This window comes from Colobus angolensis, unplaced genomic scaffold (genome assembly GCF_000951035.1).
Source record: "Colobus angolensis palliatus isolate OR3802 unplaced genomic scaffold, Cang.pa_1.0 Scaffold567, whole genome shotgun sequence".
NCBI classification, from domain to species: Eukaryota; Metazoa; Chordata; class Mammalia; order Primates; family Cercopithecidae; genus Colobus; species Colobus angolensis.
This window is the reverse complement of record NW_012119232.1, coordinates 177,317-202,155: the sequence shown is the minus strand read 5'-3', so window position 1 is coordinate 202,155 and position 24,839 is coordinate 177,317. Positions and strand designations below refer to the sequence as shown.

At 46.0% G+C, this 24,839-nt stretch overlaps 1 protein-coding gene and 1 pseudogene across 3 annotated transcripts in view; both read right to left on the bottom strand.

Annotated features, from left to right (window-relative positions):
- Nucleotides 1–5,907: 5,907 nt before the first annotated feature.
- On the bottom strand, nucleotides 5,908–10,174 carry LOC105525923 (protein FAM25A-like). Of its 2 annotated transcripts, none has more exons than XR_001003993.1 (3): nucleotides 8,776–8,905; nucleotides 7,997–8,059; nucleotides 5,908–6,101 (listed from the first exon to the last, which is right to left on the bottom strand). XR_001003993.1 is itself a non-coding variant. In XM_011961722.1 (3 exons), exons 1-3 carry the CDS (start codon nucleotides 10,172–10,174, stop codon nucleotides 5,968–5,970), a joined length of 270 nt encoding a protein of 89 aa, XP_011817112.1. In that variant the 3' UTR covers nucleotides 5,914–5,967. The 2 variants fall into 2 exon arrangements, 1 of the variants encoding a protein (XP_011817112.1); XM_011961722.1 differs by lacking the exon at nucleotides 8,776–8,905 and adding an exon at nucleotides 10,102–10,174 and having other exon boundaries at nucleotides 5,914–6,101.
- Nucleotides 10,175–17,052: 6,878 nt separating this feature from the next.
- The window catches only part of LOC105525931, a 39,096-nt pseudogene continuing 31,309 nt past the window's right edge, over nucleotides 17,053–24,839 (bottom strand). The window contains exons 6-9 of the transcript XR_001003996.1: nucleotides 22,983–23,018; nucleotides 22,172–22,173; nucleotides 19,643–19,692; nucleotides 17,053–18,932 (exon numbers count right to left, since the gene is read on the bottom strand). The product of XR_001003996.1 is annotated as an arf-GAP with GTPase, ANK repeat and PH domain-containing protein 5-like (transcript). The remainder of the gene's footprint in view (nucleotides 18,933–19,642; nucleotides 19,693–22,171; nucleotides 22,174–22,982; nucleotides 23,019–24,839) is intronic.

The following is a 24,839-nucleotide window of genomic DNA, read 5'->3' as shown; positions in this document are numbered from 1 at the left end:
TTAATGCTTTTTGGTTAGCCTATTGTCTGCCCAAAATGTTATGTACAACCTCATACAGGCACCAACTTGAATAATGGCCTTTAAATGTTTTTGACAAATACCCTAAGGAAAAAACTTTTGCATTAAGTGAGCTCTTAGGACAAATAAATACATCCTGGCAGTGGGATGTTTCTGAAAACCACCAGCCAATTCAAATGACAGTTCTCTGGGAGTGAGGCTTTGAAGGATATCCAGCCCCATTCTGTCTTTCCAGTGGCTGCCGGGCTATTGGTCCTCACTGTAATTATGGGCTGTTAATTTTCAAGGCTGCAGTGGAGCCAGTGAGGAGGGGATGAGAATAGAATAGGGCAAGTTAAAAACACTATATGGCTTGCTGTACTTAATGAGATTTTTCAATTTGTTTGTGTGTGTATATACACACATATATATACATATGCATACACACACACCACCACACACCCCCACATACACACATAGTGAATGGAAAATAAATCTTGGGGCCCCAAAATCACTAAGCTAAAGGGAAAAGTCAAGCTGGGACCTGCTTAGGGCAAACCTGCCTCCCATTCTATTCAAAGTCATCCCCCTGTTCACTGAGATGAATGCATATCTGATTGCCTCCTTTGCAAAGGCTAATCAGAAACTCAGAAGAATGCAACCATTTGTCTCTCACCTACCTGTGACCTGGAAGCGTTCTCACTGCTTGAGCTGTCTGACCTTTCTTGACAGAACCAATGTATATCTTACATATATTGATTGATGTCTCATGTCTCCCTAAAATGTATAAAACCAAGCTGTGCCCTGACTACCTTGGGCACGTGTCATCAGGACCTCCTGAGGCTGTGTCACAGGTGTGCATCCTCAACCTTGGCAAAATAAACTTTCTAAATTAACTGAGACTTTTCTCAGATATTCAGGGCTCACATTTTGGCAACCATGAAGGGATTCTGGGTAGAGGCGCTCCTGACCTTTTACAAATCTCCTATCCGTGCTCAGTACCAGCTTGAACCATCTTTATGGCTCAAACCAATAGGACAATTTGCTGAGGCCTGGAGGCACCCCCTCCAATCACTGATCTTCCAAAATTTGGTCAAGAGCTAAAGTTTATTTTGCTGTACAACTCCTTTTGTTGGAGTTTTACTAGCTTCCAACACAAGAAAGGCAAGTTTTTCCTGCTTTGATGACGATGAAATGCAGGTAACTCCTTTATGGAGTTTGGCCTTGCTTCCAATGGCGAAGACAAATTTGAGTTTTTTCCTGCTTCTAGGATGGTAGAGAACAGCCTTCAGCCTGAGACCCATCCCTTACCTAAGGATGGGTAACTGAATTGGGGTTTGTCTCAGCTAAAGTTAACAACCAGTTGGTTGTAATTTCTCTTTACCATTAGAGCACTCAGTAGTAGGATAAGTTGTGCCATCTTTGTTTTGCTTAATTGTTTTTGTTGTTGTTGTTTGTTTGCTTCTGTTTTTGTTGTTGTTTCAGTCTTTTTCCCATTGGGATTGATCAACTCTGTCTGACTTGATCAAATCCAAAGGAAACTTCCAAATTATGGGGAACAAGACCTCTGAAGTGACTAAATTCCCACAGTGTGGTGGGGGAGAAAAACGGCCAACAAAAGGACAAAAAAGAGAAAAAAAAGCAGGAAAGATTTTTTATTTTGATTACTTAAGGGGACTTATTTACATAACAAGGCCACCTTTGTGCTAGCCAGGCCAAACTGAAAGCACAATGGCTGTCACCCCACACTGTGGTTCCATAGCTAAGGGCTCTGGCTTCTTTTTTTCCACCACGACTGCTTTGGTGTTGTTCCTAAATCAAGCTAATTCTGGTTTGATACTTGGCACTTCTGAAATAGCAACAATTTGTTCTAGCTGAATTATGGTAATGAGATTTAAAAAGGTTTTTTAAAAGGAGCTCAGTGATTAAAAGCTTAACTAAAAGCTAACATCCAAGATGTGTGCGTGTGTGTTTGTGCATGTATGTATGTGTGTGTTCATGTGTATTTGTGCATGTGTGTATGTGTGTTTGTGCATGTGTGTTTGTGCATGTGTGTATGCATGTGGGTGTGTTTGTGTGTGTGCATGTGTGTGTTTGTGCATGTGTATGGGTGTGCATGTGTGTATGTGTGTGTATGTGTGTGTGTTTGTATTGAAAAGGCCTTCACATTTTTTTTTTTCTCCTAGGACCTTGTCTCTCTCTCTCTCTTTTTTTTTTTTAGCTAAAGATTTCTTTTCTCAGTTGACTGAATTCTGGTTTTTTTTTTTTTTCATTTACTTCTGCTGTCTCTCTCTCTCTTTTGCACCCTCTGCTGCATAACGGACCTAAAATATTATAGTTTATAATAGCCTGACTTTCCTTCAAGAAAGCAGAGAAGGCGCCAGATGCTCTTTTGGGGAGAAACCAGTTTTTCCTTATGAAACCCCAAGAGTATAAGCAGACAAGTTCATCTCAGCTCTTACACTGCTTGCTTTTGTATTGTGTTACCTGACTTATTGACTAAAAGAGTTATTGCACCAAAGGCTTTTTTAAGGAAGAGTGTAGTTCAGACATTAGAAGTGTCTTTGTTTAAAAAAACTTTTTAAGTGAACTGTGAAAGCATCACATGGTCTAGCCTCATAATAATTCTCCCTTTTTGGAGACCCAGATCCAGTGTGGGCTCTGCCCGGAGCTCAGAGATCTAGTCAAAAGATAGGTAGTTCCTATATAAATAAAATTGATCTCCTCATATAGTCCTATGATAGATTTCTCTCTTTTTTTTTTTTTTCTGAGACAGAGTTTTCACTCTTGTTGCCCAGGCTGGAGTGCAGAGGCGTGATCTCGGCTCACTGCAACCTCCGTCCGCCTCCTGGGTTCAAGTGATTCTCCTGCCTTAGTCTCCTGAGCAGCTGGGACTACAGGCGCCCACCACCATGCCCGGCTACATTTTGTATTTTTAGTAGAGACGGGGTTTCACCATATTGGGCAGGATGGTCTCGATCTCCTGACCTCATGATCCACCTGTCTCGGCCTCCCAAAGTGCTGGGATTACAGACATGAGCCACCATGCCCAGCTATCCTATGATAGTTTTTTGTAATTTTTGTTTGATTTGGCATACCTCTTTTTTTTTTTTTTTTTAGATGGGGACTCTCTCTGTCACCCAGCCTGGAGTGCAGCGACACAATCTCGGCTCACTGAAACCTCTGCCTCCCAGGTTCAAGTGATTCTCCCATCTCAGCCTCCCAAGTAGCCGGAATTACAGGCATGTGTGACCACACCTGGCTAATTTTTGCATTTTTAGTAGAAACTGGTTTTCACCATGTTGGCTAGGCTAGTCTCAAACTTCTGACCTCAGGTGATCCACCCACCTCGACCTCCTAAAGTGCTGGGATTACAGACCTGAGCCACTGCACCTGGCTGGTCATGGGGAGGTCTCGTTTCTTTGGTGGAAGCCATTCCTGACTCCTCTCATGAACAGGTTTCATACTGCTTTGTGGTGTTCCTGGATCCTGGAAGGAGTCGGCTTGCTCCCTAGGGCATCAGGAGAGGCTTCTCTATAGCTTCTCTATACTCCTCTCTGCCTCTGGCGGGGACACCCACATCTGAACTTCCAGTGGTGCTTCTGAGCAGCTGTAGTAAGTGTCCTCCCGGCTGGCTCGGGAGCCAGCCCGTTTCACAGTGCTTCTGGGATCCACCTGGTCGTCCTGGAGCCGGGGCAACCGAGGCTGCCACCATCCCCGCCCCGGAGCCGCCCCACACCCCTGTATATGCAATATTTGTTAACCAGTCCCTTTTGGTGTCCATCTAGGTACAGGTCTCAGTTTTTGAGCTAAAGTATCCATAATACACTGGAACTGATAGATGTCACCGCCACATTGTATGCCAAACCTAATAAGCAGAGCAAAACTTTTCATCCAACTGATTTGGTTAACATTTTAGGATGTTTCTAATCTCTCAGTAATACAAATATGCTACAATAAATCTCTGTGTTTATCCTTTGGGCACCTGTGTGTACCTGTGCACACCTGGAGAATGAAGTCCTGTGAGAGGAACTGCCATCCAAAGAGGGTGTTTCAGTCTATACTGCCACCAACAATGTGCTCGTGCTTCTGCGCTTGCGTTTGGATCAGGAGAATTTGAAAGTCATCAGGAAGCAAACCAGGATATAAGGTCCAGCTGTAGCTGGAAAGTGGCAAATGTTCCAAAGCTAAGACACTGGCTATTCCTGGGCTGTTCACAAACTGTGAGGCCAAGTCTAGATGAGATCCAGAAATATGATGAACAACTCACTTATTTTTTAAGCAAAACACGTTTTCTTCTCATTTCTGCTAAGAACAAATAGCTTCCAGCAAGATAAATAGGGGATGCAATATTTTTACAAATTATTTCTTTTTTATTAAAAAAATTTTAAGTTAAATGCTACTTAAAGATATGTTTAACCTCTGTGATACTGACTTGCTCATAAGAAGAAAGAGAGAGGGCCAGGCATCTTGCCCACTACTACCCACTATCAACATGTAGGCCTGACATCAGTCACTAAATATTCTGGGCCAGGTGCGGTGGCTTACGCCTGTAATCCCAGCACTTTGGGAGGCCAAGGCAGGCGGATCATGAGGTCAGGAGATCGAGACCATCCTGGCTAACATGGTGAAACTCCATCTCTACTAAAAATACAAAAAATTAGCTGGGCATGGTGGCGGGCGCCTGTAGTCCCAGCTACTCAGGAGGCTGAGGCAGGAGAATTGTTTGAATCCAGGAGGCAGAGGTTGCAGTGAGCCAAGACCATGCCACTGAACCCCTGCCTGGGCAATAGAGTGAGACTCCGTCTTTAAAAAAAAAAAAAAAGAAAAGAAAAATAGTGGCTTCTAGGATGACTGAGCAGTGACTCAGTCTCTCCTTGACCGGATTCTGTAACTGTCCAGCAGAAATGCTTATCTGATCTCTGTGAGAACAGGAAGCAGCTCAGTTGGGGGCCTGCCTTGCTAAATTCTTCATCAAACTGCTTATCTGCCCTGAGTCCTGCAACAACATCTCAAGAAAAATCCCCAAAACATGCAAAACAAATGAGGGTTCTCTTTTACTGTGTTCTTGAAGTACTGAGGTGCCTGAAAGCTATATATAGTTTCTGGGAAACAGTTTTTTAGGAAACGTAGCACAGACACTAACTATTCTTCCAGAAGAGCCCTTTCCTTACATGAAAGATCTTAGTGTGAGACAGAAGCATCTGATTAACCATGGGGACCTATCCAACCAGCAGCAGGGGCCCCAGTGCCAGTGTCCGCCTCAGCAGAGGAGACACGGGGGACATGCAAAATGTTTCTGTTGAAAAATACTTCACCTAGGGTGATTATAGTTAGCAGCAATGTATTGTATATTTCAAAGCAGCTAGAAGGCTAGGTGCAGTATCCCATTCCTATAATCCCAGCATTTTTGGAGGCCCAGGCAGGCCAATCACTTGAGGTCGGGAGTTTGAGACCAGCCTGGATAGCTTGGTGAAACCCTGCCTCTACTAAAAATACAAAAAATAAGAAATAAAAAACTAGCCAGGTGTCATGGCCTGCGCTTGTATTCCTAGCTACTCGGGAGACTGAGGCAGGAGAATTGCTTGAACCTGGGAGGCAGAGGTTGCAGTGAACCGAGATCACGCCACTGCCCTCCAGCCTGGGTGACAGAGCAAGACTCTGTCTCAAAACAAAAACAAAAACAAGAAAACAAAGTAGCTGGAAGAGGGGACTTGAAATGTACCCAACACATAGTAATACCAAATATTCAAGGTGATGGGCACCCTAAACACCGACTGATCACCACACATTCTGTGCATGGAATAAATACTCAAATGTACTCCATACATATGTAAAATATTTTATATCAACAAGAAAACACTTTGCCTAGTGTTTCCCTCCAAATGGGAATAAATCCAGGGCTCAATGTACAGATTTCATGGCTTTTTATTGGGACTCGGGAAGGGTGGGCCGTGGTAGCAGGTGCACTCACTGTCCAAGTTTGTCCAGACTCTCTGCTGCATGGGTGATGGCATTTGTGACTGTGTTGGTCACTGTCTCAGTGACTTCCTTCATCTTTTTGTCCGCTGACTCTTGGGCTTTCTTTACGGCTTCGGCAATCGCTGTTGGAAAGAAAGAGGAAGAATGTCCTAGTGATCCACCGGCTGAGCTTGTATCCCCTTGAGTGGCCTGTGGGATGTGGTCATCTTAATGGATTAGTCCCTGGAGTGGCCTGACAGGACCAAGGGCAGCAGGACTCCTGGCAGAATGAATTTGAATTTGGTTTTAATTTCCCCAACAACTTGTATTTCTTCAACTGTGAGTGAGACTGAGCATCTACTGGTGGGTACATTGCCTGCTTGTCCTTTTTTCTGGAAAATGCCTGCTTATGTCTTTTGGCCATTTTTATATTGGGTTGTTATATTGGATTACCATTTGTATTACAAATATTTTTTCATCAGTTTGTGATTTTTCTTTTGGCTTGGTTTATAGTTTGTTGTTGTTGTTTTGTTTTGTTTTTTTGGCTACAGAAAATTTCGAAGTTTTGGATTGTCGAATTTATTTAATATTTCCCTTATGGCTACTGGGTTTTTTTGTCATAGTTCTAAAGATTCTCCCCTCTCCAAGATTAGGCCAAAGTCTCTTATGTTATTACAATGTCTAAATGTTTATGATGTCTTCCTGCTCAAAACTTATATGTTGAAATCCTCAGCCCTAATGTGATGGTATTAAGAGGTGGGGTCTTTGGGAGGTTGAAATTAGCACCCCATGTAAAAAAGACCACAGAGAGCTAGCTCCTTCCACCATGTGAGGACACAGCTGGGCCCATCCACGAACCAGGAAGATGCCCTCACCAGATGCCAAATCTGCCAGTGCCTTGATCTTGCACTTCCCATCCTCCAGGAGTGTGAGAAATGAATTTCTGTTGTTTCTAAGTCACCCAGTTTATGGTTTTTGTTTTTGTTTTTGTTTTTGAGACAGAGTCTTTCCCTGTCACCCAGGCTGGAGTGCACTGGCGCAATCTCAGCTCACTGCAACCTCCGCCTCCCAGGTTCAAGGGATTCTCCTGCCTCTGACTCCTGAGTAGCTGGGATTACAGGCATATGTCACCATGCCCAGCTGATTTTTGTATTTTTAGTAGAGACGGGGTTTCACCATATTGGTCAGGCTGGTTTCGAACTCCTGAACTCTGGTGGCCCACCCGCCTTGGCCTCCAGAAGGGCTGGGATTACAGGTGTGAGCCACTGTGCCTGGCCTATGGCAGCCTGAGATAAGATGGTTATCTCCTAGTAAGTTAATAAATTCATTTATGTAAATTTAAGACCTTCATCTACCCAGAATCTATTTTGTTGAAACTGAATGAGATATACACATGCTTTGTGCATAGTTCTACTCATAGCTCACACACATCAATTTAATATTTAACATAGAATTTTACATGTTTTTTTTTTTTTTAAATTTTTTTTAGACGGAGTCTCACTCTGTCGCCCAGGCCGGAGTGCAGTGGCACGATCTCAGCTCACTGCAAGCTCCGCCTTCCGGGTTCACGCCATTCTCCTGCCTCAGCCTCCCAAGTAGCTGGGACTACAGGCACCCACCACTGCACCTGGCTAATTTTTGGTATTTTTAGTAGAGACGGGGTTTCACCATGTTAGCCAGGATGGTCTCAATCTCCTAACCTCGTGATCTGCCCGCCTTGGCCTCCCAAAGCGCTGGGATTACAGGCGTGAGCTGCCGCGCCCGGCCGTGTTAAATATTTTGTCCCAGTGTGCTGTCACATAGTCTTTTGTGACTTTGTCTTCTTATCATTCCACAGAGAGAACCATCAAGACAGTGCCCTAACACAGTACGCTCTGTGGCCTCCGATGAGCATAGATAACTGCTCCGGCCGAGAGGCTCTGAACGGCTGCGACATCAGGGGCAGAGTTTGACCTGGTTAGTCAAAGAACAGACTGGCCCAGCACCTGACTTCCCTTCCTCCCTCCCTGCTTCCCTGCCCGACCTCAGCCAGCTGTACCTTTCTCGCCAGTCTCCTTGGCATGTCCCACCACCTCCTTCACTACTTCCTCCACGGCATGAACTGAACAGAGGAGACAAGTCCAGGGTGAGGTCTCAGAGCAGGCCCACTGCCCCCGAATCCAGGGTGAGGGCTCAGATCAGATCCACTGCTTTCCCAGTCCAGGGAGAGGTCTCAGAGCAGGCCCACTGCCCTTGAGTCCAGGGTGAGAGTTCAGAGCAGGCCCACTGCCCTCCCAATCCAGGATGAGGGCTCAGAGCAGGCCCACTGCCCCCCAAGTCCAGGGTGAGGACTCAGTGCTGGCTTATCCTCACAACGGACCTATACGTTCCTGGACATCCAAGGTGAGGCTCTGGGACGCCACCCCCAGCCAGGACAGACTGGCTCACGAGAAGGACCTTCGTCCACAGCAGGCTTCATTAGGAGATGCTGGGCCCTGGCTGCCGGAAGACGAGCTCAGTAAGCCCCATGAGGGCATGGGTCCCTGAAACCCCTTGGCCCTGTCCAGCCTGGAACGGCAATGAGCAGGCCATCTTGCCAGCTGAGACATGAAGCCCAGGCTGGGCCTGTGTGCCAGGTCATACTCCTTTCAGGATGTGCTGGTGCCTGCCTCGGGTCAATTTCCAAAGCCTCATCCAGTAAAACCACATCTCTCAAAGCAATTCCTCCAAAAAGAGGGAATTCTCTGCCTACTTCAGAGTTTTTTAAAGTGTGGGTGGTAGCGTGCTAGAACTGAAAAATTTCGGACTCAGAAGAAATGGTTCTTACTCTAACTCTACCTTCCACCTCTGGGTTCCCTCATCTTTAGAATGGGAATTTGTTGGGATGATGAGACCCAACACCAGGTTGTGGGGGCGACAAAGTCCCACGGAGACAAGGGAATGAGAAAAAGACAGTTTGAGAGAGAAATTGGACGAGGGGGCCATCGCACGTGTGGAGGCTGCAAAGGCCCTGAGCTCTGGGAGCCCACGCTATTTATTGGTGATCTAGCAAGGAAACAGGTGGTGAGGATGTGGGGGTTGAAAGGAAAAGGTGTATCAAGTGAATGAGAAACGTACGGCTACTTGAGATAATGGGCGTGCTAGAAGCAAGGAGCCAGCAACTCTAGCAGACATGCAAGCCCTGCCTCAGTTTCTCTTCCAACACTCAGCTTTTCTCCCAACAGGAATCATAGAAAACTCAGAGGCTAGTGAAAGGTTAAAGCAGGTGGTCCACACCAGCTGCAGAGTCAAAAACAAAATACGCATCTGCTGCCATTTAGAAAGAGGACACGAACTCAGGCAAGACTGTTTTTCACACAACCCACGGGTGGGACCTGGCTGGGCCTCCCCACGCACAGCTGCTGACCTCCGCATACAAAATACACTTCAGGGCCGGGCGCGGTGGCTCATGCCTGTAATCCCAGCATTTTGGGAGGCCAAGAGGAACGGATCATGTGAGGTGAGGAGTTTGACACCAGCCTGGCCAACATGGTGAAACCCCCTCTCTGCTAAAAATACAAAAATTAGCCGGGCATGGTGGTGGGTGCCTGTAATCCCAGCCACTCAGGAAGCTGAGGCACAAGAATCATTTGAACCCACGAGGCAGAGTTTACAGTGAGCGAAGATCGCACCACTACACTCCAGCCTGGCGGACAGAGCAAGACTCCATCTCAAATACAAATACAAATAAAAATAAACATGCTGTAGGGGACTTGGATGAAATTGAAAATGTCCTTTTTGACTTTGAACAGATCAGACTTGGTGACTTGTTAAGAAATCTCTGAAGCTTTAAAGTTATGGTAAAAATAAAAATCCATCTTCCTTTTCCTGCATAGGTTATTCAGAATAGGCTGTTTTGACAAGAAAGGTTCCCCAGATTTCCAGAGGGAAGGGTCCAAGCTGCCAGTGTTCACCCAGCACCCGGACTCATGCCCTGCACCCAGGAGACCTCCTCACCTCCGCACCCCTTAATTCCGTGCTGTCCTGGTTGGGCTGCAGACCAGGGTTCCTGAGGGGCCAAGGCCTCCCCCCAGGTCCTCACCTGCCCACTAAGATCCGCCTCCAACAGACCCAGTCTGCTCCAGATCCCCCCAGCCCAGGTAGAAAGGAGCCCCAGGTCCTCACTGGCTCCCTCGGTGGCCTTCTCGGTGCGGTGGGCCAGGCCCTCAGCAGCCAGGTTCCCCAGGCCTCCCAGCATCGTGTGGCAGCAGACGGTGGCCAACTAGGATGCTGAGGACTGGCCCAATGTGCTTTTATAGCTTGTTATACAACACGCCCTAGCCCCAGCCCAGCAGGAGGCTGGACAGGTGAGTCAGAGAGGGTGACAGCAGGAAGGGGCTGGGTGGAACCACCCTGGCACTGAGATGGCAGCATCCCCTGACAGCATGAGACTTCTGTAACCCCGTCCTAGGGACCCCATGAAGGATAGGGGCAGGGAGCAAGGCTGAGGCTGGACGGGAGAGATCTGGACATGCCTTTTCCTTTAGGCAGAGGGCCTGAGTCCCAGCCCCCCTGAGACCAAAGCTTCCCAAGCCTGGGCACTGATATGTACCTGGAGACAAGACCTAGGATTCCAAGCCTGCTGCTCAAGGTCCCCAATGTGGCCCGGTAAGGGGTTTGGGGGTTCTATGGGCCTGGAAATCTGGGCAGTGCTTTGGGTCATGAACACAAGTGGAGTGAGGGTGACTGCCCTCCCCATTCCTGGAGGCCCTGGCTCTGCAGAGCAGTTTGCAGCCTCCATGGGATAGGTGGGGCATTCAGGGTGGTGCCTTGCCCAAGGCAGAGGGGGGCACAGCACTGAGCAGAAGCGTAGTCACCTGGCGTCACTCAGCTGATGCTCACTCAACCAAGAGGCTCTGTGATGTCAGCGGTGCCTTCCTATCCCCTGGCAGTCCTGGAGGAGTAGACAGAGGCCTCCACCACCACTCAGGGAGATGCTTCTGGCCCTAGTTAGAATCCTCTAGAAAGCAGCTTCCCTGGCTCCTGGCACATCGCATAAGGAGTGGCAGGGCTGCTGTCTAGTCACTCATGATGGACAGAGATGCCTCAAGCCACCTGCCACATGCTGCTTCCCTTAGTCACCAGCCCAACTTGAGCCTCCGTTTCCTCATCTGTAAAATGGGGACAGCGTGCTTTCCTGGCTGTGTCACTAATTGTCCCTGAGACAAAGCATGCAAGCTCCTGGTAAACACCTGTTCCCTCCACTCGTCACTGAGGAACTGGGAGGTGCCCTTGGGCAGTGAGCTCTGACCAACGGGTGGGCTGGGCCAAGGAGTCACTGGGACATGAGGCTGCCTGGAGCCAGAGGGCTGGGGGATGTGACTTCCGCTGGCCAGGAGCCAAGGAGAGATCTTCTCATGCTCCTGCTTCTGGGGTGCAGGCCTGGGGCAGGGGTCTGAGGCTCTCTCCCCAGTGCAGGCTCCCGGAGCTGCTCTCCTGGATGTGTCGGAGCTTGATTAGTTTACTGGACTGTGGGCCCTCCCAGCCTGGGACTCGGGAGCCGAGACCCTCTTGCATGCCCGCATGATGTTTCGGGGCTCCAGGGCTACAACCAGTCCCCCTAGGGTGGGCAGTGGGTATCGTGGGCAGCAGGACCTCTGGGTCTCAAGGCCACGGCCCCACACATGCCATTGCTGTCTCCTTTGGGCAGGGGTGAATCACGGCTTAAACAATTTAGAGGGGCCCTCTTTATGAAAGGGAATTCAATCATATGATTCTTGCACATTTTTCATTTATATACATATGAACTTCTGGACCCAGACGGGGCTATGAAAGTGGGGGGCCTGGAGCTCAGGCAGGCCCAGATGACCCTGTCCTCCTTTTGTAACAGCCAGAGTCCAGGATGTTTTGCCCAGGGCATTGGGCTGGCACTGCAGAGGGTTGGGGGGCGGGGTGACCCCGGGGACACGGCTGCTAGGAATTGTGCTAGGAAACCTCAGGGATGCTCCCTGGACCTGTCAAAGCCCCTTCCCTGCTCCTTCTGAGGCTGTGTGTCCCCCACCCCCACAGGGGTCCTTTCTATGCCTGTTCCCCTTACAAGTGTCATCTGCCTGCTCTAGAATGGTTTTCAGACCCCCCACAGACCCCCTCCTCATGAGCTCCCACCCTAGGGTACTCTGCACCAGTCCCCTCTCTCAGGAGCTCACCAGCCCCAGACAGCCTGTTGTCAAGGGCTCAGCCACACAGCAGGACCCTGGCCCACTGCCCAGCCCAGAGCCAGGCCCACCACAGCCTCTGGGGACAACTCGACATGGCCTCCACATGGCCCCTGCCCATGAGACCCTGCCCTGCTAATTTAATGCACTGCCTTGGTGTGAACACTGCCATTCTAATGACAACACACCATGGCCCTAGACCTCCTGGGCAAGGCTGGGTCCAGACACAGATCCCAAATGCCCGAGGAGGAGAAGACAAGAGGCCTGGGGAGGCCAGGACCAGACATGGGGCTCAGGCCCTGGTGCCCTCCCACTTGACCTTCCAGCTGCTGCTGTGACCAGATCCCTGTCCACCCAGCCCAGCCCATGGACCCCAGCAAGCCATCTGTGCCCCATAGAGGGCAGACCCCTAAGAGTGGGACCCCTTTGTAGCCAAAGAACCTGAGATAGCCCCAAATCCTCCTAACTATGATGGATCCTGGTCTGAGGGGCTGGGCTTAGGTGACTCCTGCAGGGAACTTCACCTGCCTGGATGAGTTCAAGGGTGAATTAGGTGTGGCCTGCCCTCCACCACCCCATAATGGAAGAGGTTCAGCCCACAATGGCCCAAGGGGGTCACCCTTGGACCCAGGGACCCACGTCAGCATATCCTGAGTCAAAAGGTCAAGTCCAGCCTCAGGCAGGGAGAATCTGGCTTTGACAGGAGCAGATACATTCTCAAGGTGGAATTTGCCCAAGAAACTAGCTTGGCAAGGGACTAGCTGGCTGAATCACTGAGTCAAGGAGAGCCAGTGTTTCAAATAGCAATTTGCCAACTTAGCAATTACCAATTCTGAAAAACAATTTGTTTATTTGAAGTACTTAAATACTTAGGCTGTCTCATGTCTGAAGCATGATGATGCCTTGTGTGATTTAAAGGACAGATGTCACAAATGCCAAGAGTTTTCTGGCAGTCCATCCTGCTGGTGTCTTCTCCCACTTTTGTTCTGTGGATTTGAGCTCACAGCTTGTGCTGTGCCCACCGCCTGCCCGCCCTAACAAGAATCCCAGAGACTTGGCTGGCCAGTCACCAGAGGAAGAGAGGCCCGGCAGCACACCAGCATCCACCCACCTGTGGGTATCAGTCAGGCTCCTGGTGGAAGCCAGAGGACGTATTCAAATGGGTACTTGAGGAAAGGGCCTGTAATCCCAGCACTTTGGGAGGCCAAAGTGGATGGATCACCTGAGGTCAAGAGTTAGAGACCAGCCTGACTAACATGGAGAAACCTCATGTCTACTAAAATAAAATACAAAATTAGCTGGGCGTGGGGGCACATGCCTGTAATCCCAGCTACTCGGGAGGCTGAGGCAGTAGAATTGCTTGAACCGAGAAGGCGGAGGTTGCAGTGATCTGAGATGGTGCCATTGCACTCCAGCCTGGGCAACAGAGTGAGGGATCTCAAAAAGTAATAATAAAAAAAATAGTAATTATTCTATTTTGAATTGTGGTAAAATATACACAAAATTTACTAACTTAATCACTTTTAAGTATACAGTTGGAACAGAGGTCAAGGAGAACCCTTGGGTTGGGTAATATATATTCATACTGCCATGCAACCAATCTCCAGAACTTTTTCATCTGACAAAACCAAAACTCTATATTCGCTAAGCAACTTCCCATTTTCTCCCTTCCCCATGTCCCTGGCAACCCCTGTTCCACTTTGTTTCTATTAGTTTGCTTACTCAGTCTAGATGCTTCACATAAGTGAGAGAACACAGTATTTGTCTTTTTGTAACTGGCTTATTTCACTTATCATAATGTCCTTGATGTTCATCCATGTTGTAGCATGTGTTAGAATCTCCTTCCTTTTTAAAGCTGAAGAATATTTTATTGTATGTATATACCACATTTTATCAATTCATCTGCCTATGGACAATTAGGCTGCATCCATCTTTTGATGAGTGCGAATACCACTGCTATAAATATCAGTGTACAAATACTTGTATGAGACCTTGCTTTCAATTATTTTGGCTATATATCCAGAAGTGGTATTGCTGGATCATTTGGTAATTCTATTTTTAATTTTTTGAGAAACTGCCTGTTCTCTGGTGAGCAGGTCTATATAAACCTACCTGCAAAGGCCAAGGAAACTGAGATACCAAAGAAAGAGGCTGACAAATGAAGTTTCTCAGAAACATACATTTAATAGGCATTTATGAACGGAAACCAAATCAGGGATGGCACCAAGACAAGATGGTGGATCCCTGCACTGTTACCCCCACCTTCCTGACCAGGGCTTACATAGCATAGGGGAAGGGTAATGCGTGCTTCAGTAGGGATGTGTACGGCCAGGCACGGTGGCTCATGCCTGTAATCCCAGCACTTTGGGAGGCCGAGGTGGGCGGATCACCTGAGATCAGGAGTTCAAGACCAGCCTGGCCAACATAGTAAAACCTTGTTTCTACTAAAAATACAAAAATTAGCCAGGCATGGTGGCAGGCGCCTGTAATCCCAGTTACTCGGGAAGCTGAGGCAGGAACCTGGGAGGTGGAGTTTGCAGTGAGTTGTGATTGTGCCACTGCAGTCCAACCTGGAGTGAGACTCTGTCTCAAAAAATAAAAAATAAACTTTTAAAAAGATAAAATAGAAATCGTAGATGAATTCTTGGAAGTGGGATTGATCAGAATATGGCAGATTAGCATCCAAGATGGAATTGCTTTATTCTCATTCAAGGTTTTCCTCATTCTTCATTCTGACCATGCTGGTCACTTTGCTGTTTGTTCCTCAAACACACATCAAATGCTTTTCTGTCTGTCTTGGCAGTCATCCTGCCACCTATAATGTCAGCACTGCTTTCTGTCGTCCCTTCAGTCAGCTCCCTAGAGAGGCTGTTCCTTATCATTCTACCTAAAATAGCCCCCAATCACTCTGTGTCCCTTCAGCCTGCTTCCTCTTCCTGCTATTTCGTACTACCTGAAAAACTTAAGTTTGAACTTCCTAGAACATAAGCTCATAAAAGCAAGAACTGTGTTCCACCTGTCCTCTCCTCTACCCCAGCATTTAGAAGAGGAACAGAGACAGCATCCAGTGAGTGTTCATGAATCAAGTGACTGCTTGGCAGCATTCAGCACTGTGACCACAGCCTCGCCTATCTTCAACTCTTTCACCTTTTCTTATCCTCTTCTGCTTTTCCTCTTCCCACTCTAGTAGCCACTCCTCTGGGGGCTTGTCCTTTAAATGATAATAGTCCTTACCAACCTATTTTCTGTCTACTTCATCTGTTTTTGAGACAGGGTCTCACTCTGTTGCCCAGGCTGGAGTGCAGTGGCATGAACATGGGTCAGTGCAGCCTCCACCTCCTGGGTTCAAGTGATCTTCCTGCCTCAGCCTGCCATGCCATGTAACTGGGGCCACAGGCATGTACCACCATCTCCACCTAATTTCTTGATTTTTTTTTTTTTTTTTTTGGTAGAAATGGGTCTCACTTTATTGCCCAGTCTGGTCTTGAACTCCTACACTCCAGCAATCCTTGCAATTTGACCTCCCAAAGTGCTGGGATTACAGGCATGAGATACTGTACTTGGCCTTATTTTTTCTTTTCTTAAGATACAGGGTTTCACTATCTGGCCCAGGCTGGACTCAACTGCTGAGCTCAAGTAATTCCCCCACCTCAGCCTCCCAAGTAGCTAGGGCTAAAGGCATGAAACCACCATGCTTGGCTTGTCCTATTTCATTCTACACACTCTCTCAGTATTTAAAGAGCTGCTGTTGCTCTTCATTCCGCAGCTCTACGTCAGATTCATGCTCTAGTCCTGTACATCCAAATGATGACTAGACGCTGCTGGCTCTGCTCTCTCAAAGGCACACTGAGCTTAGCCCATCTACAAAACTCTCCCTTTTCCAATCCGGCTTTCCCTCCTGCATCACCTATCTCTCTACATCTGGAACCATCAGCAGCTGCCTTCGTAAGGCACCTCGGTCTGGCATTCAGAAAACAACCCTTTCTTGCCAGAGCCACTTGGTCTTGGGTAGCAAAAGCCACATGCAATCTAAATCAAGCTTTCAATCATGAGAAATCACAGTCCTTCTTTTCCCTTTCTACTATACTCCAGTGTGCCTTTTTTTTCTTTCCTTTCTCAATTTTAATAAGCAAATTGTACCACCATCTTATTCTGAGATGCTGCTTTTTAAAAGCTGTAGATAACATTAATGGATGTGTTTACTGCTGGGAATATTTTCCATGTGCAATGATCTGTAACCCTCTTTTTTTTTTTTTTTTTGAGACGGAATCTCGCTCTGCTGCCCAGGTTGGAGTGCACGATCTCTGCTCACTGCAAGCTCTGCCTCCCAGGTTCACGCCATTCTCCTGCCTCAGCCTCCTGAGTAGCTGGGACTACAGGAGCCCACCACCACGCCCTGCTAATTTTTTGCATTTTTAGTAGAGACGGGGTTTCATTGTATTAGCCAGGATGATTTCGATCTCCTAACCTCGTGATCAGCCTGCCTTGGCCTCCCAAAGTGCTGGGATTACAGGTGTGAGCCATTGCGCCCAGCCAATCTGTAACCCTCTTATCTCAACTAGCTGCACTTTATTAGTTCACATCCAGTTCAATTTATAAATTAAGAGAGGTGCCATGGGCCAGGCATGGTGGCTCAAGCCTGTAATCCCAGCACTTTGGGAGGCTGAGGCAGGTGGATCATGAGGTCAGGAATTCGAAACCATCCTGGCTAACACTGTGAAACCCCATCTCTACTAAAAATACAAAAAATTAGCCAGGCGTGGTGGCAGGCACCTGTAGTCCCAGCTACTTGAGAGGCTGAGGCAGGAGTATGGCATGAATCTGGGAGGTGGAGCTTCCAATGAGCCGAGATCGTGCCACTGCACTCCAGCCTGGGCAACAGAGCGAAATACGATCAAAAAAAAAAAAAAGAGGTGCCATGTGTACAAAAATCAACGCATATTTATAAACATTTTTCCAAATATATTTTCACACATCTTATCTAAATACATAATACAGAAGCCTGTGTGACTCGGGCAATGTGGCCCAGGAGGGCCTGAGACTAACACATCCACCTCAGCAAAAGGACATAAAATATATCTTATAGTCAGAAAAATCAACTTTTTGTGTATTTACTTAGTTTACAAAATGTACTGAAAATGCTATTATGAGCTGAATTTGTGATTTCCTTTTGAATTTCTGAGTTATTCTTATTTATTTTCCCCATTTTGTTTTTGCACCAAGGAGACTGTAGTCAAATAAAATTAAACAGATACTACATGTGCTCGTCGGGGCAGCCGTACTGCAGCAGTACGTTGATGCACTCCTGGCTAGAGGCCTGCCGGGCGTAGGCCAGCGCTGTGTTCCCGTGGGCATCTCAGGCCATGACGTCCGCCCCGTACCAGATCAGGAGCTGCGCCAGGACCACATTCCCCTTGCGGCAGGCCAGATGGAGCGCCGTGCAGCTGTCTCCCTCCCCACAGGTCTCATTCACCTCCTCCTGGGAGCCATGTGCCAGCAGCAGGATGACTGTCCACAGGTCCTCATTGGGGTGGACTGCAGCAGGTGCTGGCCCAGGGACAGCTCCATGTAGGGTAATGGGGCCAGGAAGAGCTTCTGCTCATATTTGGCACGGATCCACCATTCCTCCTCTTCCCTTGTGGAGTCTACTGAGGGTTTCGTCCGCCCCGGCTGCTCTGTTGCCAGATGCTGTTGGCTAGCTCATTGCCAATAGATGACATAACCTGCATGAGCTCAACTGGCCAGTCATCCAGGTCCAGAGATCGGACTCGGGAAAGGTGGGTGCCAAGATTACGGTGGATCCCTGAGCATTCAATACACATGAGGACTCCCAAGTTCAAACTGGCCCAGTTAGGATTCTGGGTCTCACAGTCCACACGGTGGGAGTTCCCACACATGTTTCAGATGGCCTGTAGGGCCATGGCCTCGCTCTGGCTTATCAGCCGGAACTTGCTTTTGCTGCTCTTGCGTGACTGCAGGCTGGCCAGGATCTGGCTCTGGATGGCTTGGACTCAGGCATCCCGCTCCTCATACGACGTGGATTCAAAGTGCCACGTTTGGCCAGTGAGGGACACAATGATAAAGTTTTCTTCTTGTTCTTCAGCAATGCCAGACAGGCTATCGTCTTTCAAGCTGTTGGTGTTTTTCTTCCTTCGGTGTTTGTTTTTGTTGGCATGAAGAGAGGGGGGTGGGTTGAGCTTGGGGCTGGTGGTGCTGGAGATATTGGGGCTGGAGCATACAGAGTCACCCAGCCCGGTATCTGAATTGGCTGAGGTACATAGACTGTTCATGTCCTTGGATAGGCCATTGCTTTTAGAGCTGGAAATGGGCGCGCAGACCAGTGTGGCTAGGAGTGGCCTCTTTCCTGGGACTTCGATGGTAGATGTCTGAAGGTCAATCTCTTTTTTGTGAATATTCTTCATGTAATCACCTAAGCTTGAATAATAGGTGAGCACGCCATTGTCACAGAAGGTGACATTTCTTTTTCCATTTCTTCAGCCATTTCCCACTTAGCTTTAAGAGCATGCCCTGTTTAATGGGGATGGCTCTGCTGCTCCCGATGGTGTCAGCATGACTCTCCGGGGCTTTCTTCTCTTTGTCTGGGTCACTCCCTTTCTAAGATGTAAACAGCTTGGACCAGCACTTGGACTGCTTGCGAACGGGCGTGGGTGTGTTGGCAGTGGGAGGAACATTGATCTGAAGGTCCTCCTGGCTGGTGCTGGGAGTTGATGGAATGGAGGAAGAATAGTTTCTTAAACTCCCGCCTCCATTTCTTGCCTGGGTAATGTGCATGGTGGAAACCTGTGTGGAACAGAAGAAGGAATGACTTCGAAAATTTGGGTAGTGACTTGCAGGGTCCTATAGACAGCTCACAATTACCTTTTAGAAAGATACATTTTCTGGGCCAGGCATGGTGGCTCACACCTGTAATCCCGGCTTCAAGAACTGGGTAGTGACTTGCAGGGCCCTATAGACATCTCACAATTACCTTTTAGAAAGATACATTTTCTGGGCCAGGCTTGGTGGCTCACACCTGTAATTCTAGCACTTTGGGAGGCCGAGGTGGGTGGATCACGAGGTCAGGAGTTCAAGAGCATCCTGGCCAACATGGTGAAACCTTGTCTTTACTAAAAAAAAGAAAAGAAAAAAAAATTAGCTGGGCACAGTGGCACATTCCTGTAATCCCAGCTACTTGGAAGGTTGAGGCAGGAGAATTGCTTGAACAGGGATCTGGGAAGCAGCGCCTGCAGTGAGCCGAGATTGCATTATATTACTCCAGCCTGGGCTACAGAGAGAGACTGTTTAAAAAAAAAAAAAAAAAAAAGATACATTTTCTGTTATTTGGATATTTATTCATACTAGCTCACCAACTAAATAGAACTGCAGATCAGTTCTTATTCCAGCACATTCTTTTTACAACACTTAAGATGGCTAAATGCAACATGAAATGGGGAAGATTTTAAAACAGATACAAGTGTATGATGAAAATACAACTGCAATAAAAGTGCCACTTAACATGAGTATAACTGTTCATCAAATATGCTCAAAGATCCATCGACATCTCCATAAAATAAGAATGTGCATTACTTCAAAAACTGTTAATATCTTATTATAACATTTGTTTATAAAATAATGCCTCCTGTGTGCTTTGGTGTTTATCAAAGCAGTTTTTACAAATTCTTCTGGATCCTGACTTGCAGAGGGTTTCCTGACTTCTTCCTCAGCATATCATGTCCTGTACTGTGAAGTCTTTTATACGATAACCAGTCAGAAAATGCCCGTAAGTATTGACTCTCCCTAACAGGCAATGGCAATAAACCAAATATATTTTCACTCTTCTAACCACACATTGAAACACAAGAATGTTTTACAAAGTAGTAGTGATGAATTTTAACAAACGTAAACGTGATTCAGATTTCCTAGCTTCCTTTCTCTTTAGTTCTCTGTAGTACACTTTCGTGACATATTTATGTATTTTCTGTTGTTTGAATTAAAAACTCATCTGCCTTCTTAAGAGGCTAGTCTTTGATGAACTTTAAACTCTGTAAAAACTAATGCATTTTGCCTGTGTGATAAACCAGTGGTTCTCCAAGTGGGCTCTGTGGACCTCTCGAGATCCCCAAGACCCTTTCCAGAAGGCCTAAGAGGTCAAAACTGTTCTTTTTTTTTTTTTTTGAGACCAAGTTTCACTCTTGTTGCCCAGGCTAGAGTGCAACAGCGCGATCTCGGCTCATGGCAACCTTCGCCTCCCGGGTTCAAATGATTCTCCTACCTCAGCCTCCCGAGTAGCAGGGATTACAGGTGCCTGCTACCATGCCTGGCTAAATTTTGTATTTTTAGTAGAGATGTGGTTTCACCATGTTGTCCAGGCTGGTATTGAACTCCTGACCTCAGGTTATCCGCTCACCTTGGCCTCCCAATGTGCTGGGATTACAGGCCCGAGCGACTGTGCCTGGCCAACACTGTTCTGAATCATATTAATTAAACCTGAGAAAGCTGATTAAAAATTTAAAAAATTTGTAAAAATAATACAAAGTCATTACCTGCTTTTTCATTGACACTTACCATGATTGTATAAAAGCAAAAGTGGGTAAAACTGCTAGTTTTTCAGCATAAATCAAGGCAGTGGTACCAATTACATTAGTAGTCATTCTATTCTTTACTGACCCCTACAGTTAAAAAACATAGCCTGAATTACTTAAGAATGTCTTTGAGGAAGCAGTAAAAATTAATGTTATTAAACCTTGACATGTCTCTTTAATATTCTGAGTAAGTGGAAAGTTAACAAGAAGCGCTTTGCTGACTGCAGTATGTTATTTTTTGTTTTTTAGAATTCGTGATTTAATTGTGAACTGAAAAATCACTTTTTTCACAGAACATCGTTTTTATTTAAAATTACAACTGGGTCAGTGCAGTGGCTCACGCCTGTAAAATCCCAGCACTTTGGGAGGCCAAAGCAGGCAGATGACTTGAGCTCCTTCAGACCTCAAGGAGACCAGCCTAGGCAACGTAACGAAATCCTGTCTCTACCAAAAATACAAGAAAATTAGCCTGGCATGGTGCCACACATTTGTGGTCCCAGCTACATAGGAGTCTGAGGTGAGAGGATTGCTTGAGCTGAGATCATGCCAACGTACTCCAGCCAAGTGACAAAGTGAGATTCAGTCTAAAAAAAAATACAACTATCATTCTCAAAAATAAATGAAGTGAGATGTTTGTCACTTCAAGGAAAATAAATATTTGTTCCCAATGATAAAATTTAAGCTTTCCTGAGGACTTTGAAAAACTTGTTCCTTCTACTGTAGGCTTGACAGCTTTTCAATAGTTAAAGGCATTCTAAAGTAAGATTGGTAGTTAAACTAAAAGTGATTTTTGACATAATAAAACATAAACTAATATATTCCAAGTAATTAATGCATATTATAAATGCAAGTATGGGGCGAAAGATCCATTTACTGTGCAAGAAAGATCAATGAGTACTGATGGAATAAATTTATTAATATGGAAAATGCCACTGTAACTAATTTAAGAAACTAGCACTTGTGAAGTTTTGATTTAGTATTAAAGAATACCCACAACTGTCTGAAAACTTTAAAATACACCTTTTACCAACTACATATTTGCATGAGGTTAGGTCATCTTATTGCTTCTTTTTTTCTATATTTGAGATGGAGTCTTCCTCTGTTGCCCAGGCTGGGGTGCAATGGCGAGATCTCGCCTCACTGCAACCTCCGCATCCCAGGTTCACGCGATTCTCCAGTCTCAGCCTCCCAAGTAGCTGGAACTACAGGCATGCACCACCATGTCCAGCCATTTTTTGTACTTTCAGTAGAGGCAGGTTTCACCATGTTGGTCGGGCTGGTCTCAAACTCCTGACCTCAAGTGATCCGCCCACCTCGGCCTCCCAAAATGCTGGGATTACAGGTGTGAACCACCGCACCTGGCCAGCTTATTGCTTTTTTTTTTTTTTCTTTTTAACACGGAGTCTTGCTCTGTCACCCAGGCTGGAGTGCAGCGGCATGATCTCAGCTCACTGCAACCTCTGCCTCCTGAGTTTAAGTGGTTCTCCTGCCTCAGCCTCCAGAATAGCTGGGACTACAGGTGTGTGCCACCATGCCCAGCTAAGTTTTTGTATTTTTAGTAGAGACGGGGTTTCACCATGTTAGCTGGGATGGTCTCGATCTCCTGATCCTGTGATCCACCCACCTTGGCCTCCCAAAGTGTTGGCCAGGCGTGAGCCACTGCGCCTGGCCTCTTATTGCTTAAGCAAATTGCAAAGAAAGATCTAGAGAATCCAGTTGTCTCTTATTAAGCTCAACAGGAGTTTAAATAATATAAATACATGACACATATTTTACTCAACTTTTTGTTGTAGAAAAGTTACCTTTCAATGAGAAACTTCTGTTAAAAATATTGTTCTCAAGGAATATTTTGTTGTTACAATCTGGGTCATGGGTTAATACTGACATCTAGTTGGTAGAGGCCATGAATGCTGCTAAACTCTCTGCAATGCACAGGACAGTCCTCACAACAAAGCGTTATCTAGCTCATAATATCAACAGTGGTAAGGCTGTGAAATCTAAACTAAAAATAGATTTTGAAAAAAATCTCAATTTTACATTTCTACCACAGTCAATATCAATATAATCAATATAAACACATACTCTTTGAGATTCTCAATCATTTAAGAATTAAAGAGTCTTAAGAAACAAAGAAAACACTAATAATTTGCTTCAATATTTCAGTACACACAATACAGCTTATGACGTCTAGAGCTGTGACCTAACACTGAGCTTGACATCTTGCAAAGTAATTAGCTGGAATAACAAGACAGGTTTCTAAAAAGCTCACCTTTGCGTGATATCATGATGTATCTCCAAGGTCACTCTGTGGAAGGAAAAGCAATTCATAACAATAGATGTTATCATTTGTTAGGCCTGAAGACATTTTTTAAAGGGGGGGGCAGAGGAAACTCTCCTAGCGGCCCTGAAATTCAAATCTTCTAGTTCAGAACAGTACCATAAGTGCACTTTGTTTTCATTTCTTGGTTTTTTGTAAAAATATGAGAGCCAAAATGCGAGGCAATATGCTGTTAGAAGATATGTTTCTGTTGACAATTATAATATATAAATAATAACAGATTTCCTTGTTATATGCTCTTCTGCCCACAAAGCCTTTCGTCCCATGCGATTTATTTTATGTATTTATTTATTTTTTGACTTAGAGTCTCACTCTGTTGCTCAGACTGGAGTGCAGTGGTGCGATCTTGGCTCACCACAACCTCCACCTTCCAGGTTCAAGCAATTCTGATGCCTCAGCCTCCCAAGGAGCTGGGACTACAGGTTGCACCACTATACCCAGGTAATTTTTTTGAGGGGGGGATGGAGTTTTGCTCATGTTGCCCAGGCTGGAGTGCAATGGTGCGATCTCAGCTCACCACAACCTCTGCCTCCCAGGTTCAAGCGATTCTCCTGCCTCAGCCACCTGAGTAGCTGGGATTACAGGCATGCACCACCATGCCCAGCTAATTTTGTAGAATGAGGCTCAAATAACTGAGGGAAGGCAAATCTCAATTTTAGTAATAGGTCTATACAATATTAGCACTTTTTAAAAAGGCTGTAACATTGGCATGTAAGATGGACATGTCAATAATGCTTCAAGTAGTTTTCATCACTAAAACAATTTTAAAATTACAGAATTTAAAGTTACATGCTGGAAAGGACTAATGACCCTACACGACATTTAATTCAACACTCATTTTACAGATCAGGGAAACAAACCTTAAAACTGACTTGCCCAAGGTCTCACCAAATAGGAGCAGTTTCTCGTCCTAAACTCTAAACCGTGGCTATCAAACTTTGCTGCACATTAAAATCACCTGAGAAGCTTTAATAACGGCTTCATCTTCAACACGAGACATTTTAATGAGTGCTGGGTATGACTTTGGGCATTAAGGTTGTTGGTAAAAGTTTCCCAGGTGATTTCATTGTGCAGCAAAGTTTGGAATGATTGAGCTGGGGTGAAAATCAGAACCTTCTGGGATGCCTTTCCTCACATAAAGATGCCTCACATCCATCCCTATTTTCCTAAAAGGCTTCTCAGTGCCTAGAGATAGAGGGAAAGTAAAGACGGGAAGATACATGTGTTTGCAGACATGTATTTTGGAAAAAAAAAACCTTGCATAAGTGATCTCAGTGAGTTCCACCTATCCCACTGACAACACTGCACTACTGATTCATCATAAATATTTTTCAAAATATTTTCTTGAAGCCAATTTGCTCTATTAATTTGCTCAATAAACCTTTATTTCATCAATAGTGAATACACCAAATGATTATTTCTCAAACTTGCTAATGGCAAATTAAAACTTACTTTACTTTCAAAAGTAGACTTCTAAAAAGTAGAATAATGAGGAAAAAAGCATGAAATTTGTTTGAGAAAGATTAATCTTCAAAGCTACTTTTGAATTTTATGCTAACACATCAAAATCTTTTGAACTCAAAGAAGCCAGGGACTCTAGGTAAAGCAGTTTTGGTGTATGTGTGCTGGAAGATTTAAGAGACTCGGCTGACTACAGACATTTAGTGATTACTCAATAGGTCCCAAAGCTCAAGACTTGAGACAGAGTTTGAGTCCAGTTTTTGCACAAACACAATTTCATCACAACTACTGTTAAAAGGGAGGGAGAGGCCGGGTGTGGTGGCTCAC